Source organism: Gracilinanus agilis, chromosome 6 (genome assembly GCF_016433145.1).
Source record: "Gracilinanus agilis isolate LMUSP501 chromosome 6, AgileGrace, whole genome shotgun sequence".
Lineage (NCBI taxonomy): Eukaryota > Metazoa > Chordata > Mammalia > Didelphimorphia > Didelphidae > Gracilinanus > Gracilinanus agilis.
The window spans coordinates 270549356-270565905 of NC_058135.1; the positions used below are offsets into that span (position 1 = coordinate 270549356).

The 16550-nt window shown below is 48.8% G+C and overlaps 1 protein-coding gene across 2 annotated transcripts; it reads left to right on the top strand.

Moving 5' to 3' along the window:
- The first annotated feature begins 939 nt into the window (after window positions 1–939).
- On the top strand, window positions 940–7686 carry SLC35C1 (solute carrier family 35 member C1). Of its 2 annotated transcripts, XM_044681059.1 has the most exons (3): window positions 940–972; window positions 2379–2908; window positions 7130–7686. In XM_044681059.1, exons 2-3 carry the CDS (start codon window positions 2410–2412, stop codon window positions 7684–7686), a joined length of 1056 nt encoding a protein of 351 aa, XP_044536994.1. In that variant the 5' UTR covers window positions 940–972; window positions 2379–2409. The 2 variants fall into 2 exon arrangements, with proteins under 2 accessions (XP_044536994.1, XP_044536993.1); XM_044681058.1 differs by lacking the exon at window positions 940–972 and having other exon boundaries at window positions 1946–2908.
- The last annotated feature ends 8864 nt before the right edge of the window (window positions 7687–16550 follow it).

The following is a 16550-nucleotide window of genomic DNA, read 5'->3' on the forward strand; positions in this document are numbered from 1 at the left end:
AAAGGAAAGGCTAAATTTCAGTACCCTGTTAGTAAAAATAAAGCTAAATGCTGGCTTTTTTTTTTCAATCCAGGCCACACACCCCGGGTTACAGCCCTTTTCCTAGGGGCAGTCTCCTACCTCCTCCTCTGTCTAAATCATTAGCGGCTCAAGGCTAGGAATGACAAGGCTGGTGGGAGAGGGGCTACGCAGGCAGACGATGCCCTCCTGAAGGTTAGCCAGGCCTTCATTGGGTTCTCCACTGGATTGGAGGACAGGGAGGAAGGCCTCCTTCTCAAGCACGGAGTGGTATCATAGAAGATACAACGGACCTGGAGCCCGGAGACCTGGGTTCAAGTCTTTCCACTCCCCGGTGGTGATCTTGGACAAGTTCCTCTCTGTGCCTCAGTTTCCTCAGTAAAATAGGGCTTACTACCTCAAAGAATTGTGCAAATGTATCTTTCTTAACCGCAGAAGCTCTTTAAAAGGGTGAGTTCCTGTTCTTTCTTTTTTTATCCCGTCACCCAAGTCCTGTGTCCCTTCCTGGGGGGCGGGGAGGACGCGGCCCCACGCACAGGCACCTTCGATAACCTCCTGGACGGCCCTACCGAACAGACCGTGAGCCTGGCGTCAGGAACAGGTCATTCCCCGCCCCAAGTCCTCTTTGGAAAAGGAGGGAGCTGGGCTACCCGGTCAGCCCAGAATCTTAGCTCTAGGCGGGGACGACGGGGAAGAAAGGTGGGACGCTGCCCCGCACGGGGGTCCGGAGGGCTGCGGGGCGTGCTGTGGCCGTTCCTTCCACCGTAGAGTCCCAGGCAGGGCGATCGGGTGGGAGGGGTGAGGAGGAAGTTGGGAAGGGCTCTTAGACAGCTCAGCGGTCTTTCCTTGGCCCCGGAGCAGGAAGCGGCCATCCCCTGGCACAGCCCCAGGGCGGGGCAGCGGCAAGGTGCAGCTCTGCCCCGGACACTACAGCCTGGCACCCGGAGCTAGCAGGTGAATGTCGGGGATGCTGCCAGCCCGGTCGGAGGGATTCCGGCGGGGCAGGGGGGGGTGGAGGTGGGGCTAAGAGACTGGGAGGGGCAGGATGGGAAAGGTTGAGGTGGGGAAGGAGGGGCGAGGTCAAGAGGTCGTGGTTGGCGCCCTGGGCTGGCACGATCCGGGCCGCCCTCGAGAAACCCCCACAGCTCCGAATGGAGAAAGGGGAAGGACCACAGAGGGAAAGTAGGGATCAGGCTCTGATCTCAGCTGGAAGAGGTAGGAAGGGGGTGGGGAGGAGTCCCAGCCCAGGCACAGCCGGCGCTAGAAAAATTCGGTGTGAGAGTCGAGGGGGAACGTGGCGTGATGCTTCCGTGGGGCAGGTCTCTTTAAGAAATCTGAGCGCGCTAGCCCTTTAAGGTGGGAGAAGGAGGGGCTAGCAGGAAGTATGTCCGGCACGGCTGCCTGGGCTGAGTTGGTACACTAGGGAGACGCCGAACCGGCCGGTGCTGCCCTGCACCACCTCCCTCCCTCCCGAACCCGACCCAGACCCGGATTTCCTAGCAGATAGACTTCTTCTGGACCCTCCCCCTCCCCCCAACCCGATCTAGCCACCGACCCAGTGGGTGACCTTAGGCAAAACCCTGGCCGTCTCTGGGCCTCAGCTTCCCCTCCTGGTAAAATGAGGGGGCTGGAGAAGACGGCCTCCCAGGCCCCATCAGGGTCCTAACGTTCTGGGGTTAAGATTCTCCCCATACCTAACGATCAACGGTGACCGAATCCCTTCCAGCCCTCCCCCCCACCCCGTTCCATTTCCTTTGTTGCAGTTCTGAACGTTCCAATGCGCTGCAGCCGCAAGAAATTTGTTTATTACAGCTTCGAACGTTCCATTTGTGGTGGCAGCCCGGAACGTTCCGTTTCTTAACCCCGAAGATTCCATTTAGGGCAGCTGCAAGAGATTTGCTTATTAGAGCTCCGAACGCTCCCTTTGTGGGGTCTGTTAGGATCCATCTCATTCCATCCCTGACATCCGAGGCCAAGCTGTAATGTAGCGTTCTGCTGCTCCAGGCCGGAAGGACCCCCTTAGCGCCCCACGTTCTGGGTTCCTTAAACATCCAGCCTTCTCAGGAGCCTCGGAAGACTTACGTTTGATGTTCCGAGACCCCTTCTCGTTCTAGCTTTCTCTCGCCACCTTTTGGGCCCCTCCAACAGCTCCAAAGTTGTGTCCTCCGTTCTAAGGCTCCCTCCAGCGCTAAGCTGTTACTGAGACATTCCCTGCCTAGGATATCTGTGTACCTGTAGTCAAGACTGCCCTTTCTCACATCCCCGCCTCCACCGGGCCTAGTTTGTCTTCCCAGACTGCCTCAGTGACCCTCACACGCCCCTCTTCCCCTCCTCCGCTCCAATTCCTTTACCATGAACAGGACCCCCCTGAAGCGCTCCAGGATCCTGAGGATGGCGCTTTCAGGGGCCTTGGATCCCCCGGCAGCGGAGGGAGAGCCAGGCCATGAGAAGCCATTTTTGCTGAAGGCAATACAGATCGCCTTGGTGGTGTCGCTTTATTGGTTCATCTCCATCTCCATGGTCTTCCTGAACAAATACCTGCTGGACAGCCCCTCACTGCGCCTGGATGCCCCACTCTTTGTCACCTTCTACCAGTGCCTGGTCACCGCCCTCCTGTGCAAGGCCCTCAGCCTGCTGGCCAGCTGCTGGCCTGGCACCGTGGACTTCCCCTCCGTGCGGATGGACCTGAAGGTCTCCAGGAGCATTCTGCCCCTCTCTGTGGTCTTTATTGGCATGATCACCTTCAACAACCTGTGTCTGAAGTACGTGGGGGTGGCCTTCTACAATGTGGGCCGCTCCCTCACCACCGTCTTCAATGTCTTGCTGTCCTACCTGCTACTCAAACAGGCCACATCTTTCTATGCCCTGCTTACCTGCGGCATCATCATAGGTGAGTGCCCCAGGGAGATGAGGGAGATCTGAGGAGGGGGTTCCTTTCCCCCCGGGGACTCTGCCCTGGCCAGATCACATCCGGAAGTACTTGGGCTCAGGTCTGGGCACCCTGTTTTAGGAAAGTCATTCATGACCTGAAAGGCTTCCAGGAAGGTGAGAGATGGGCGGTGGGAGAATCAGTTAAAGAAATGGAGAATAGGGGGCAGCTGGGTAGTTCAGTGGATAGTGAGCCAAGCCTAGAGGCGGGAGGTCCTGGGTTCAAATCTGGCCTCAGACACTTCCCAGCTGTGTGATCCTGGGCAAGTCACTTAACCCCCATGGCCCACCCTTACCACTCTTCTGCCTTGGAGTCAATACACTGTATTGACTCTAAGACTGAAGGTAAGGGTTTAAAAAAAAAATAGAAAAAGAAATGGAGAATAAGTGGCTCAGTGGCTTGAGAGCAGGCCTAAAGACTGGAGGTCCTGGGTTCAAATCTGGCCTCAGACATTTCCTAGCTGGGTGACCCTGGGCAAGTCACTTAACCCCCATTGCCTAATGCTTTTACTGCTCTTTTGCCTTGAAACCAATATGTAGTATTGATTCTAAGATGGAAGGAGGAGGTTTTAAAAAGAAAAAGAAACTGGGGGTGTGAGGGCATTGGGTCTGGAGTAGCTAGAAAGTGTCAAAAGTAGGATCTGATCCCTGCCTTTGTGACTCAGTAAATTACCAGAAACCAGGCTGGCTTCGTGGAAAACAGGTCATGCCAGACTAACTTCATCTTCTTTTTTGACAGAATTATTCCACCAAATTAGTTAGGGGAGTGCCACAGACAGAATGGTGGCTATCACCCAAGCATTGTACAAAAGCTACCTTGTGGTCCCTGTAGATACTATGCAAAGAGGAAGGCCACAGACAGTAGGATTAGGTCAGGTGGAACCCTAAGAATCAAAGAGGAATAGTCAGTGTTAACCAAAGGAGGACATCTAGTGGATGGCCTCTGGAGTCTGATCTTGGTGGATAACCTTTTTTCTCTTATCAGTTACTCTAATATGTTCAGATGGTCTAAAATTTGGAGGACTGGCTCCCATGTCTGATAACAGGATCCAAAAACATTCTTTGCAGCTAGTGTCCGGCCAAGTCTGATAAGCTGGAATTGATTAGGAATCAAAAAGCTCCTGCTGGGCAGAATGCCAGACCTGGAGATGGGAAGACTCAAGTTCAAATTTGGCCTCAGACCCTATTAATAACCATGTGACCCTGGGTGAGTTACTGCCTCAGTTTTCTCATCTGCAAAATGAGGGAGTTGGATCTGATGAGCTCTGAGGTTCCTTGTGATCTTATACTCCTGTCCCCAAGCAGAATGATGCAGGGTGTACAGAATTCCAGGTAGGCCAGGATTCAAGGGGGTTCAAGGAAGGAGTAATGTGTAAGGAGGCTAGAAAACTAAGAAGAGGCCAGATTGTGTAGAGATTTCATCCTAGATCCCTCCCACCTCTGACCTTCTCTTATCCAAGAACCCTCCTATCTCTTCTTCATCCTCCCAAATCTGAAAGGTAGGATTTGAGCTGAGCCAAGAAGAATGGCTCTAAGGGAAAACTGTGTGGTTCAGTGGATAAGAGAGCCAAGGCTTATGGGGGAGGTCTTGGGTTCAAATTTGGCTTCACATATTTCCTGGGCAAGTCACTTAACCCCCATTGCCTAACCCTTGCCACTCTTCTGCCTTAGAACCAATACACAATAATAATTCTAAGACAGAAGGTCAGGGTTTTTTAAAAAATGAATCTAGTCTTGAGAGGGATTAAGTGATCGCCAGTTCTCTCCCTCCTCAGAAGCATGTTTGTTGCTTACATTCATAATTGAAGGAAATGCGAAATCTCAGTTATAGGTTAGTGAAAATAAAGATTTGATTCTTTTTTTCCTCTCTGAGTTCATGGATCTCTAAAAACGAATCCACAGACCCCTTTCCTGTACCGTTTCCACATATTTGAAGGAGTGTCTTAGAGAAGAGGGTTAGACTTGTCCAGTTTGGCTCTAGAGGGAAGACCTAGAACGCAGGAAGAGCTTGATAGAAGGAAACCTTCTAGAATTGAGTTATCCTAAGCAAAGTGGAAACGGAGGGGCTGAGGGTTCCCATTCCCCGATGTCTTCAAACAAAGAGAACAGGGATTCCTGCTCTGGAATGGATGAGAAGACCTGTGGAGGTCCCCATCCAAATCAGCAGTCACGGGACCTTAGTTCAAATCCTGCACATGCATTCTGCCTCAGAGAACCTCCCTGGACCTCTGATTACTAGATAAAATGGAGAATGAGACTAGATAGAGACTCTCCAGCCCTTTGATCTGTCATCCTCTCACTATAATTCCTAGATGTATGAAGTGGAGCTGCCTCCTCCCAGGGTGGGGCTGGAAGCCGCCTTTAGCATCCCACATCCTTTTGTCTCAGTCCCGGCTTCCGGGAGAAGGAACTGTCCATTCCCCACCCCCCAGGCCCTCCACGCCCAGCCTTCAGCGTTCCAGCTGCACCCAGGCCCAGCCTGCTGCCTCCTCGGCTCTTTCTGAGGCCTGAGGGTGAGGTTTTAGAGGGAAAGCCCAACCCAGGAGAGAGATACTGACAGAAGGAAGCAGGGGTGGAGACTGGGGCTTGGCTGCCTTCTTCCTGGCCCTCCCCTCCCTCCCTCCAGCCAGTGACTAAGACATTCCTGAACTTCCCTCTGCCCTCTTGCCCCGATTCTTGGGGCTGGAGACCCCCCCAGTCTTTTCTTAAACCCTTCTTGGGATGGATACTGGCCTCCAGGACCACCAGCTAGGGCATCTCCTAGGCCAGATGGGAGCCAGGACCCCCTGCCTCTAGCTCTGGATTTCTATCCACTGAGCCACCCAGCTGCCCCAATTAAATTCGGAAGAGAACTGGAACCAGGCACTATCTGGGCCAGAGGTTCCTCTTCTCTAAAATGAGTGATTTCAAAGCCTCCTCCCAATTCTGACATTCCCTGTCTTAACACCCCAACCCCCCTCCCCCTCTGACCTCCCTGTTCCCAGGCCCCTCCCTCTCGGACACTGTTTCTAAGGCCCCTCCTACCTCTCACACTCCCTGTTCTAAGGCCCCTCCCACCTCTGATATGCCCTGTTCTGAGGCCCCTCCCACCTCTGACCCACCCTTTCTAAGGCCCCTCCCACTTTTGATATTCCCTGTTCTAAAGCCACATTTACACTTCTTGTTCTGAGGCCCCTCCCCCCCTGTCATGCCCTTTCTAAGGCCCCTCCCACCTCTGATAGTCCCTGTTCTGAGGCCCCTCCCACCTCTGATAGTCCCTGTTCCGAGGTCCCTCCCCCTCTGACACGCCCTTTCTAAGGCCCCTCCTCCCTCTGATATTCCATTCTAAAGTCCCTCTCTCTGACAGTTTCTAAGGCCCCTCCCACCTCTGATAGTCCCTGTTCCGAGGTCCCTCCCCCTCTGACACGCCCTTTCTAAGGCCCCTCCCCCCTGACACTCTAGCCCGGATTTCTATAGTCTCCGATTCCCGCAGGGATCAGCTAGGTGGGATCTGAGCCAAGCCTTGAAGAATCGGACTTGGAAGGCCATGAGCTCCGAGTGCCCAACTAGCATAATGATAGGAACACTTTGAAGTTTGCAAAGCCCTTAACAAACACCTCATTTTATCCTTACCACGACCCTGCCTGGGAGCTCTTCTTACTCCCCCCATTCTGCAGATGGGGAGACTGAGACAAACTAAGGGGTTAAATGCCTTGGCCGAGGTCGCACCAGGGTCCGAGGCCGGATTTGCCGCCGCGCCCAGCACTCTGCGCACTGTGGCACGTTCAGGGCCTTTTAAGATTCCTCCCAAACAAAGCACAGAATTTGGGAGTCTTTCGGGAAGGATTGGGGTTCAAATCCTCCCTCCACTCCCTGTGTGATGTTGGGAAAGTCAGTTCCCCTCCCTGGAAGTCCCTCGCTATCCTCCAAAAATAAACGAGGGCTTGGTCTGGAGGATTTCTGAGGCCTGGAAGTCTGGCCTGCCGTTCTCCGCAGGCATGGCGCGTTGCTCCCAGTTTGTCTGATAGGCCGAGAGAGATGGCCGCTAGTGGTGCCGGAGGGCCGAGGGCCGGGACACTCTTCTTAAGTTCAAATCGGGCTTCAGCCGCCGGGCAAGTCACTCCCCCGTTCGCCTCCGTTTCCTCATTTGTCAAACAACTAGCTGTGTGACCCTGGAGGAGTCACTTCCCCCTGTTTTTTGCAGGTGGCTTCTGGCTCGGCGTGGACCAGGAGGGAGAAGAGGGCACCCTGTCGTGGGTGGGCACCGTGTTCGGGGTGCTGGCCAGCCTCTGCGTGTCCCTCAACGCCATCTACACCAAGAAGGTGCTGCCCGCCGTGGAGGGCAGCATCTGGCGGCTGACCTTCTACAACAACGTCAACGCGTGCGTGCTCTTCGTGCCGCTGCTGCTGGTGTTCGGGGAGCTGCAGAGCTTGGCCGCCTTCGACAGGCTGGACAGCGCCCACTTCTGGGGCGTCATGACGCTGGGGGGGCTCTTCGGCTTCGCCATCGGCTACGTGACGGGCCTGCAGATCAAGTTCACCAGCCCCCTGACCCACAACGTGTCCGGCACGGCCAAAGCCTGCGCCCAGACCGTCCTGGCCGTCCTCTACTTCGACGAGACCAAGAGTTTCCTGTGGTGGACGAGCAACCTGATGGTGCTGGGCGGCTCGTCGGCGTACACGTGGGTGAAGGGGCTGGAGATGAAGAAGGCGCAGGAGGAGCCGAGCCCCAAGGAGGCCGAGGACGGGATGGGGGTGTGAGCCCCGCCTCGGCCGGGCCGGAGGGTGGGGGGCGGGCGGGATGGGGGTCCGGAGGATTCTCTGGAGACCTCGAGGCTGTCGGCATCCGGGGCGGCTGGAGTGTCCCACAGGCTGCTCCGTGGAGCCGTGCGTGTATTATTTCCCCATTTTAGAGGTGGACACACCGAGGCTCTGGAGCAGTGACGGAGCGCCTCGGTCTTCCCGGCGTTTCTCCCGCTGCTGCCCCGGACGGCTGCTCCCCTCCTCTCTCGGAGGAAGCCGGGGATGGGGGCTCCCTCCCGCCGTGGTCCCTCCTCCCTCCCGCCGTCGCCTTCCGCCAGACCCCTCGGCAAGTAGGTGCTAGTTTTGCCACGCGCACATCTCAGAGAAAACGATGGCCTGGGCTCCATGGAGGAAAATGGCCTCTCCTCGCCTCGAGGTGCCTGGGAGCCGCCGAGATGGCCGAGGGCCGGGGAGGCGGCTTTGGAAGGAAGATGGGATGGAGGAGGGCGGCTTTGGGGAAGCCATTCCCCGGGAGAGCCGTCCTCGGGCCAGCCTCTGCCCTTCAGCTTCCCTTGGCTTGACTTGGGGACGGGCAGACTCGTTCCTCAGCCTGTGGCGGAGGTCAGCCGCTGGTTCTCCTTTGGCCGGCCACACCATCCGTCCCCATCTGGGCTCAGATTCCAGCGTGGATGAAAACCATCCATTTGTCCGTCTACGGCTGCCAAGGACGCTTCTCTAAGGGGATGGCTCGGGCTGAGGTTTCCTTGGGCAGCCTCGTGTGCTCTGAGCCAGGATTTGGTGGGGGAGGCTCCCCGCTGTAAGGAGACCCCCCAAGTCCCTTGTGAGAGGGATGCTGGACCTCCCCCCATCCTTCTCTTCCTTCCCACTCCACCTCCCAGATGGAAGATTCAAGTGATGCCTTGAGCAGAGGCCAGGAAAATGTGACTTTTCTCTTAAATGCTGCTTATGTCTTATCCCCAAATAGGGGCCGTTGGGCATTTTATTCCCATGTATTCCCTGGGAGGGAGGTGAGCTTGGGATCATTACAGGGTCTCCTCTGCCTCCCTTCCCTGTTTCCTACATGTGTTAAATGTTGACTTGATTCCGGTGATTTAATAAAAGGAAGGTTGTGAGGGGCATAGCATCCTTTCTTCCAGATTAAATGTTGGAAAGGGGTGACATCTGCCTTGTAGAGGTGCTTAATAAATATTTGTTGATTGATTACATGACAGTTTGCAAAGCACTTTACTCACTGCACTGGTGACCTTCACAATGCCTTGGGCACAATAGACAATTGAATTATGGAAGGGCTCTCTGAGATAACTAACTGGGTCTTTTTTTTTTTTTTTAAACCCTTATCTTCGGTCTTAGAATCAATAGTTTTGAGGCAGAAAAACAGCAAGGGCTAGGCAGTGAGGACTAAGAAGAATCTGAGGCCAGATCTAGCTACCTGTGTCATTCCCCCCCACCCCTCACTCCAATTTTAAACTAAAAAAAAGTTAGCTTTTTTATCTAGAAATTTTTTGCTTAAAAATGCACCATGACAGAATACAGGCAACAAACCCAGCTGAACTCTCCCAAAAGTCCTTCCCAAACAACTTTAAAACGACTCCTCAAATCAAGTTTTGGAGTGGCAAAGCCAACAAAAGTTCTGAGAGAGACATTTTTTGGTTAAAACAACTTAGGAGGTTGGCAGGAGAGCTCTTGCCATCAGAATGGGAGCCTGGCCCTTTGGCAACCCAGGTGGGACCATGAAAGCTGCCCAACAGAACCAACAGGTTCAGGAGCTTTCAAGCCCAGAGACATTAAGGGGGTCAGGACAAGTGGCCAGAAAGAAATTACAGAGGATCACAGCTGGCACTGATGGGCAGTTCTGTTATCCACATGAAGTTCTGCGTCCCAGTTCTAGGGCAGAGAGGAGTGCTTATGGTCATTCACAAGGGATCAGGGGTGTGAGATCCATAGTGCAGAGAGGGGTTCAAGCTTCAGAGGTGGGTTCAGGCTATAGCACAGAATTCCATAGTGCCCCCCAGAGCTCTAAGAGAGGGGGCAGTTAAAGGCAGTTGGGAGTCCTGGTATAGGAGAGGCAGGTCACCCTGCTTGCTAGTCTTGGGTCCTGGGTCTTGAGTCTGGGGGCTATCTCTGCAATCTGGGTGACTGAGCTGAGCCATTCAGTTCCTGACTGTCAAAACTGTTTTACTGTGGTTAGACATTCAACAATATCACAGTCTACCTTAGTTTAGCTGTCTTGATTTAGAAGAAGAATTTTTATAGGGTTAGAGAGCAGATCAGCCATTCAAGATACCTTACCCCCTTTGGGGGGAGGGGCTGCTTTTGACATAACTGTTTGAGGGTTTCCCTTACCTTATCAATTCTAATCCATTTCCCACCGTCCCATTCCCACTTATCATTAAACCTTTATCAACTGGGAACAGTGCCTAGATATATATTTTGGGGATATACTCACAACATCCTTAAGCCAAGTTCCTCCTATGTGTAGCCCTGAAGTTAATCCTAATTCTCTGAGCCAGTGAGCTAAGATATCAAGCTTCACCAATCCTATCCTGTGGGGAAATAATTCAAAGAAAGTTATCATCTTTAGGAGTTTAGCCTTTCCTTTCTTACTGTCTTGGCCCAGGAGTTTAAAAATCAGTTTGTCCACCATTACCACTACTAGATCTATATTAAAAAAAAAATCCAAGAAAAAAGAAAAGGACCTATGTGTGCAAAAATATTTATAGCAAATATATGGTGACAAAAAATTGGACATCATGGAGATGTCCATCAATTGGGGAATGACTGAACAAGTTGTAGTATGTTTGTGATGGAGTGCTACTGTGCTTTAAGAAATGATGAAGGTGGTAATTTCAAAAAAACAAACAAACATGACAAGCCCTATAGGAACTGATACAAAATGAAGTGAGAAGAACCAGGAGTTCCTTGTACACAGTGATAGCAATATTGATGACCAACTATCAAAGGCTTGGCTACTCTAATCAATACAATGATCCAAGACAATTCCAAAGGATTCATGATAAAAAACAAAAAATGCTATCCCCCTTCAGAGAGAGAACCAATGAACTCTTGAGTGCAAATTGAAGCATAATTTTTTCACTTTTTTTTTTTTTTGCAATATGACTAACATGGAAATATGTTTTGCATGTTTTCTTTTTTCAGTTCAAAGATATTTTATTTTCCCAAATACATTAATAACAGTTTTTAACAGATGTTTTCCAAAATTATAAGATCCAAATTGACTCCCTCCCTCCACCCTCTCTAAAATGGAAAGCAATTTGATCTGGATTATACATATGTTGTCAGTTTTCCGTGCTTTCACTTGAATGATAGGAATCATTTTGCTTGCTTTTTCAGTGAGCAAGTTGGGGGAGGGAGAGAATTTGAAACTCAATAAAAAAGAAAATTAAAAATAAATACTTTTTAAATTTTTTATTAAGATGCACTATAACTTTTGAGACACCCCTGTGTATACCACTGTGGGTGCACATCCAGCAAGAAAAAGGAAAAAAAAAAACAACAGAAAGAAATCCGTCTTGGCAGGGCTTGGGGGAAATGTCTGGTAATAAAATCCACCTGATTCCATTCAGAATGCAAATCAGGAAAAAGGCTTCATTTCTTCCATTGTGACAAGCCAAGGCATGGGTGGACACAAAGAAAAATGCATCTTTATGGAACAAGTGGGCTTCCAAATACCATTCTCCCAGCCCACATGGGGCGGGGGAGATAGTGTCCTCCTGGGGAATTCCCTCTGCCCTTGAGATGATGAGTCTGCTTTCCCACTTCCCTGTCCCCCAAACTTATTTCTTCAACTTTGTTTTGCTTTTTTCCAAAATTATTTTTTTAATTAAGAAAAAAGTGTAGTTTTGCCCTGACTCTTTCTGAGAAGCTCTCCCACATACACACCTCTCCATTAGGGTGCAGATCATTCAACAAATCTGTATTTGGTACCATGCCAGGCTCTGGGGATAAAAAGACAGAAAACAACCCAGAAGCTGCTCTCAAAAACCTAGCAGTTGAATAAAAGACAAGTATATAAATAGCCAAGAAACAAAAGAAAGTGTGATTTAATGTGGGAGGGCTTGTATACCCCTCCATGATGCCAACCTTTTATTTTTTTTTTTAATTCTTTTCTACCATCTTGGAATCTATACTGTGTGCATTGGTTCCAAACAGAAAAGCAGTGACAGCTAGGCTATGGGGGTTGTGACCTGCCCAGGGTCACACAGCTAGGAAGTGTCTAAGGACAGATTTGAACCCAGAACCTCCTGTCTATAGGCTTGGCTCTCAATCCATGAGTTACCTAGCTGGCCCCATTGCCAACCTTTTCAAGAGTAGTCTCTGATAACTGCCTTCCTCAGCTGGAACAAAACATCAAAGGATAGGCTGACATCTCCTAGCTGGGTGCCCCCTGACATTCACTTAACCTCTGTTTGCCTCAGTTTTCTCAACTGTAAAACAACAATATTTTACAGTTTTTATGGAAATTCTATTTGGTTGCTCTCTGTTTTATTATTTATTATTTGAATGAGGTAATCATAATATCTCCCAGGCTTGTTGGGAGGCTCCAATGAGGTGTTTGTAAAGCCCTTAGCACAGTGCCTGGCATATTGTTAGCACTGTGCAAATGTTAGCTATTATTATCATTCGCCAATAGAATCCTCCTCAGTTCCCATAGTCCATATGTTTCACCCATAGAGGTGATACAGAAATCAATGAGAAAACAGCCATAACTAGCCTGGGGCCATCAGGGTGTTGCCCAGACGACTGACAGTACTTGTTCTCCTCTTAAGCACTAAGGACTCTAGAGCTTAGTGTTTAGCTGGGGTTGGGATGAGAGGAATAGCCAAGCTGGGGAGCTCTTACCCAGCGAGATGGGGTGAGTTCATCCCATGCCCCAATTTTCCTCTCTTCTATCCTGCCCCTCTCTCTTGTCCCCAAAGAGCCATATCCTCCCACCAAGTTCAGCTGAGGGCTTCGCTTCGTGCTCTTTTCCCCAAACACAAGTTTATGGTAATTGTCCCAGGTAAACATTCCTAATCATGAACTTCCTGGGATAATCTAGATGAGTGCAGATCACTGCAGGGACCAGGAGACCTCATGAGACCATGAGAACTAATGTTCCAAGGAGAGATCTGGACAAAGAGCTCCAGGAAGTCTGAGCAAGGGAGAGCGTGTCTTCCAACCAAGGCTGATAGCCAAGCTCTTACATGCTCCCTCCAACAGAAACCTAAAATTCACCTCTGACCAGATAATGTTCCAATACGCCAGTGAGAAACCAAAGTAAATAACTTCTCCCACCCAGATTACATGGAAAGTCATACTAGAGACCAAGGATGTTAGGAAAAAGAGCCACCAGTCAAGATTGAAGACAATACAGACAAATGAGTAATCTCCCAGAATGAACAGAGATGGACTGAAAACATGTGTGATGGCTCAGTGGATAGAGAGCCAGGTCTAGAGATGGGACATCCTGGGTTCAAATATGGCCTCAGACACTTCCTAGCTGGGTGACCCTGGGCAAGTCACTTAACCCCCATTGCCAAGCCCTTTTTGCTCTTCTGCCTTAGGACCAATACATAGTACTGAGTCCAAGACAGACGGTAAAGGTTTTAAAAAAATGTGAGGCTCTATGTTCAGAGAAAACCAGAGTGGAGATCTCCCTGGAGAAGCCAAAGGATGGTCAAAAAGCCCCAAGATAGAGTCACTGGAAGCCCTAAAAAATGATGACCACTCAGGGATTACCCAGGAATTATGAGGTCCCCAGATGCCACAGAGAACCCTAAAGATCCAGGGCTCTAACCCTCAAAGATCCTAATGGGGGAAGAACCTAGTCCTGGAAGATGGAGGTCAACCCAGGAGATCCAAGGCAAGACCAAACAGGATCAACCACTTTACCCAAAAGTGTGACAGAGGGCAGAACTTAGCCTTGGTACAGAACCCCAAAGCTGGAGAGAGGAATAAATGAAAGAAAACACCAACCAGTTTCAAAAGTACTATAGATCTAGAGAGTCCCCTAGAAGAAGGAGCTTTGAGCAGAGTCTCAAAAGAAAAATGGAGAAAAGCTTTCCTTTTCCTAATTCATATGATCATAATTTTGGAAAGGGAAAAGACTCTTAATAAAGGTCCCCTAATCCAACCCCCTCGTGTTCTATATGAGGAAACCGAGGACCATAGATTTTCTTTTTTCTTACATTTAGTCTTAGAATCAATATTAAGTGTTGGCTCCAAGGCAGAAGATTGGGAAGGGCTAAACAATTGGATTAAGTGGCCTGACCAGGGCCAGATTTAATTCCAGGACTGCCCATCTCTAGGCCTGGCTCTCATCCACTGAACCACTCAGCTGCCCCCATACTTTTCTGTTGTAAAAAAAATGTGTGTGTGTTCACATACACATATGTATACATATATATAAACATTATTTTCTTTCTAAATTTTGAATTCCAAATTTCCTCCCTCCCTCCCACCTATCCCCAACCCACTGAAAAAATAAGCAGTACAATATCAATTATGCATGACTCATTTTTTTAAAATGTTCTTTCTTAATCAACAAATACAAACTTGCAAAAAAAAGTTAAAGAGATCATTAATGAAATCATGAGCTTCTGTTACATACGTTTTCCTTTTAACTATGTATATTCAATTTAATATATTATCCTGTTAGTGTCCCTTTCTGGTGTCTTGTTTTCTTCTCTGTATTTTTTCGTAACTAATTCCTTCCTTCCTTCTTTTCTTCCTTCCCTTCTTCCTTTCTCTCCTTCCTTCCTTTCTTTTTCTATCTCTATTGCTTCTCACTAAAAGCCTTTCTAATAGAAGCCCTCACTTATAATAAATAAGCATAAACAAGCAAAATAAACCAGGTATAATAAGGTGCTCACCAAGAGCTCCTTTTTGCATTGTGTTCACATTTGTTATTCAATTTTAGTAAGCTCACAAACAAACTAGAACACCTTAATCAGGATTTTAATAATTCATGGAAGCAGAGTCACCCACATTCCTTCTCTTAGGTTTTTGTTTGTTTTGGTTCTTTTTTTTTTTTTTATGAGAGATATTGTTGTGTGGTAGAAAGGATCCAGAATCTAGAGATAGAGACTCTGGGTCCACATTCTGACTCTCCTCCGTATGAGCTGGGTGACCTTGGACAAGTTCCTTCTTCTCTCTGGACCATTTTGCACATCTCTCAAGAAGGGGGCGAATCAATTCCTTCTAAGGTCAGTTTCTGCCTCTGCCTCTCTGATAAGAGCATCTCCTCTCTTCACAAAGCACAAAGAGACCAGATGTTATGAGAAGATTGGTACAGCTCTGAAGATTCTGTCCTTTCTTATCAAGGACAACTAAAAGGAAGAAGAGCATTGTGAGCTGTAATCAAAAGCGAGTCCTAGAATAACTGTCCCACTTAGATACAGATTAGTTGAGTTAGACATTGTTTTTAAAAAGTCCAAGATAACTTCCGTCCTACCCTTCCCCTTCTATCCTCTTCCCTCCCAAAAAATGGACAAGGCAGGAAAAGCTAGAAACTCATATGCTGCTGGATATTAAGATGGGCTTTTATACTATAGTTAAAGTTCACAATAGCCAATTAATTAGACTCAACTCAGTGCCTGGCACATAGTAGGTGCTTAATAAATAAATGTCCTTTGGGGCACCTAGGTAGCATGCTGGATAAAGCACCACGCTTGGAGTCAGAGGGTCCTGGGTGCAAATCTGGCTTCAGATGTTTCCTAGTTGACTGATCCTGGGCAAGTCACTTAACCTCAATTGCCTAACTGATCTTGTCTTAAAATTCATACTAAGGGGCAGCTAGGGTGCTCAGTGGATTGAGAGTCAGGCCTAGAGATGGGAGGTCCTAGGTTCAAATCTGGCCTCAGACACTTCCCAGCTGTGTGACCCTGGGCAAGTCACTTGACCCCCATTGCCCACCCTTACCACTCTTCCACCTAGGAGCCAATACACAGAAGTTAAGGGTTTAAAAAAAATAAAATAAAATTCATACTAAGACTGGAGATAAGGGTTTAAAAATAAGTAAATGACTCTTGGTAATGCCTAATCATACTTTCCCAAGGCCATAAATGATTGGTACAACCAATGAGAGGGAAGCAAAAAGTTCTCATGGCCCTTACTTCATTTAGTATCACATATTAAGCTTCCCATTTCCTTCATGGATGGGCATGGCCATAGGATGACAAGGAAAGTTTTATTTTTTTTAAACCCTAAACTTTCATCCTAGAATCAATACTGTGTATTGGTTCCAAGGCAGAAGAGTGGTAAGGGTAGGCAATGGTGACTTGCCCGGGTCACATATATTTGAACCCAGAACCTACTCTCTCTGGGCCTGGCTCTCAATCCACTGAGCCACCTGACTTCCCCTGAAAGTTTTCATTCTAAATAAAGTTGCTGGTCCTATTTTAAAATACAGTCTTGCCAAGAACTTTCTAAAGCCCTTTAGAATCATAAGAGCTCAAATCTGGAGCTTAAGGGACCTCAGAAGACTTCTAGTTCAATATCCTCATTTTACAGAAGTCACTAGGAAAGACAAAGACCCATTTATGGCAGAGCTGGGACTAGAATTTGTCATCATCATGATCATAACAAATAATCTCTAGTGTACTTTCAGGTAGGCAGAGGATTTTCCCTACAACAGTTCTAGAAGGTAGGGAGTCTGTAACAATTAAATTTAGGTTTTGACTCAGTATGAGAGTTATAAAAGCGGTCACCATTTATAAAATATTAGCCTCCTAAGTCAAAATGACTGTTAGGAGCTTTTATTTACAACAAGGTAGAGATATTGAAAGTGGGAAATGAAGGAAGGAGACAGAGCCTTGTCTAGCCTACCTCCCTAAGTGCTGCTCCGGTGAAATCTGGCTCAG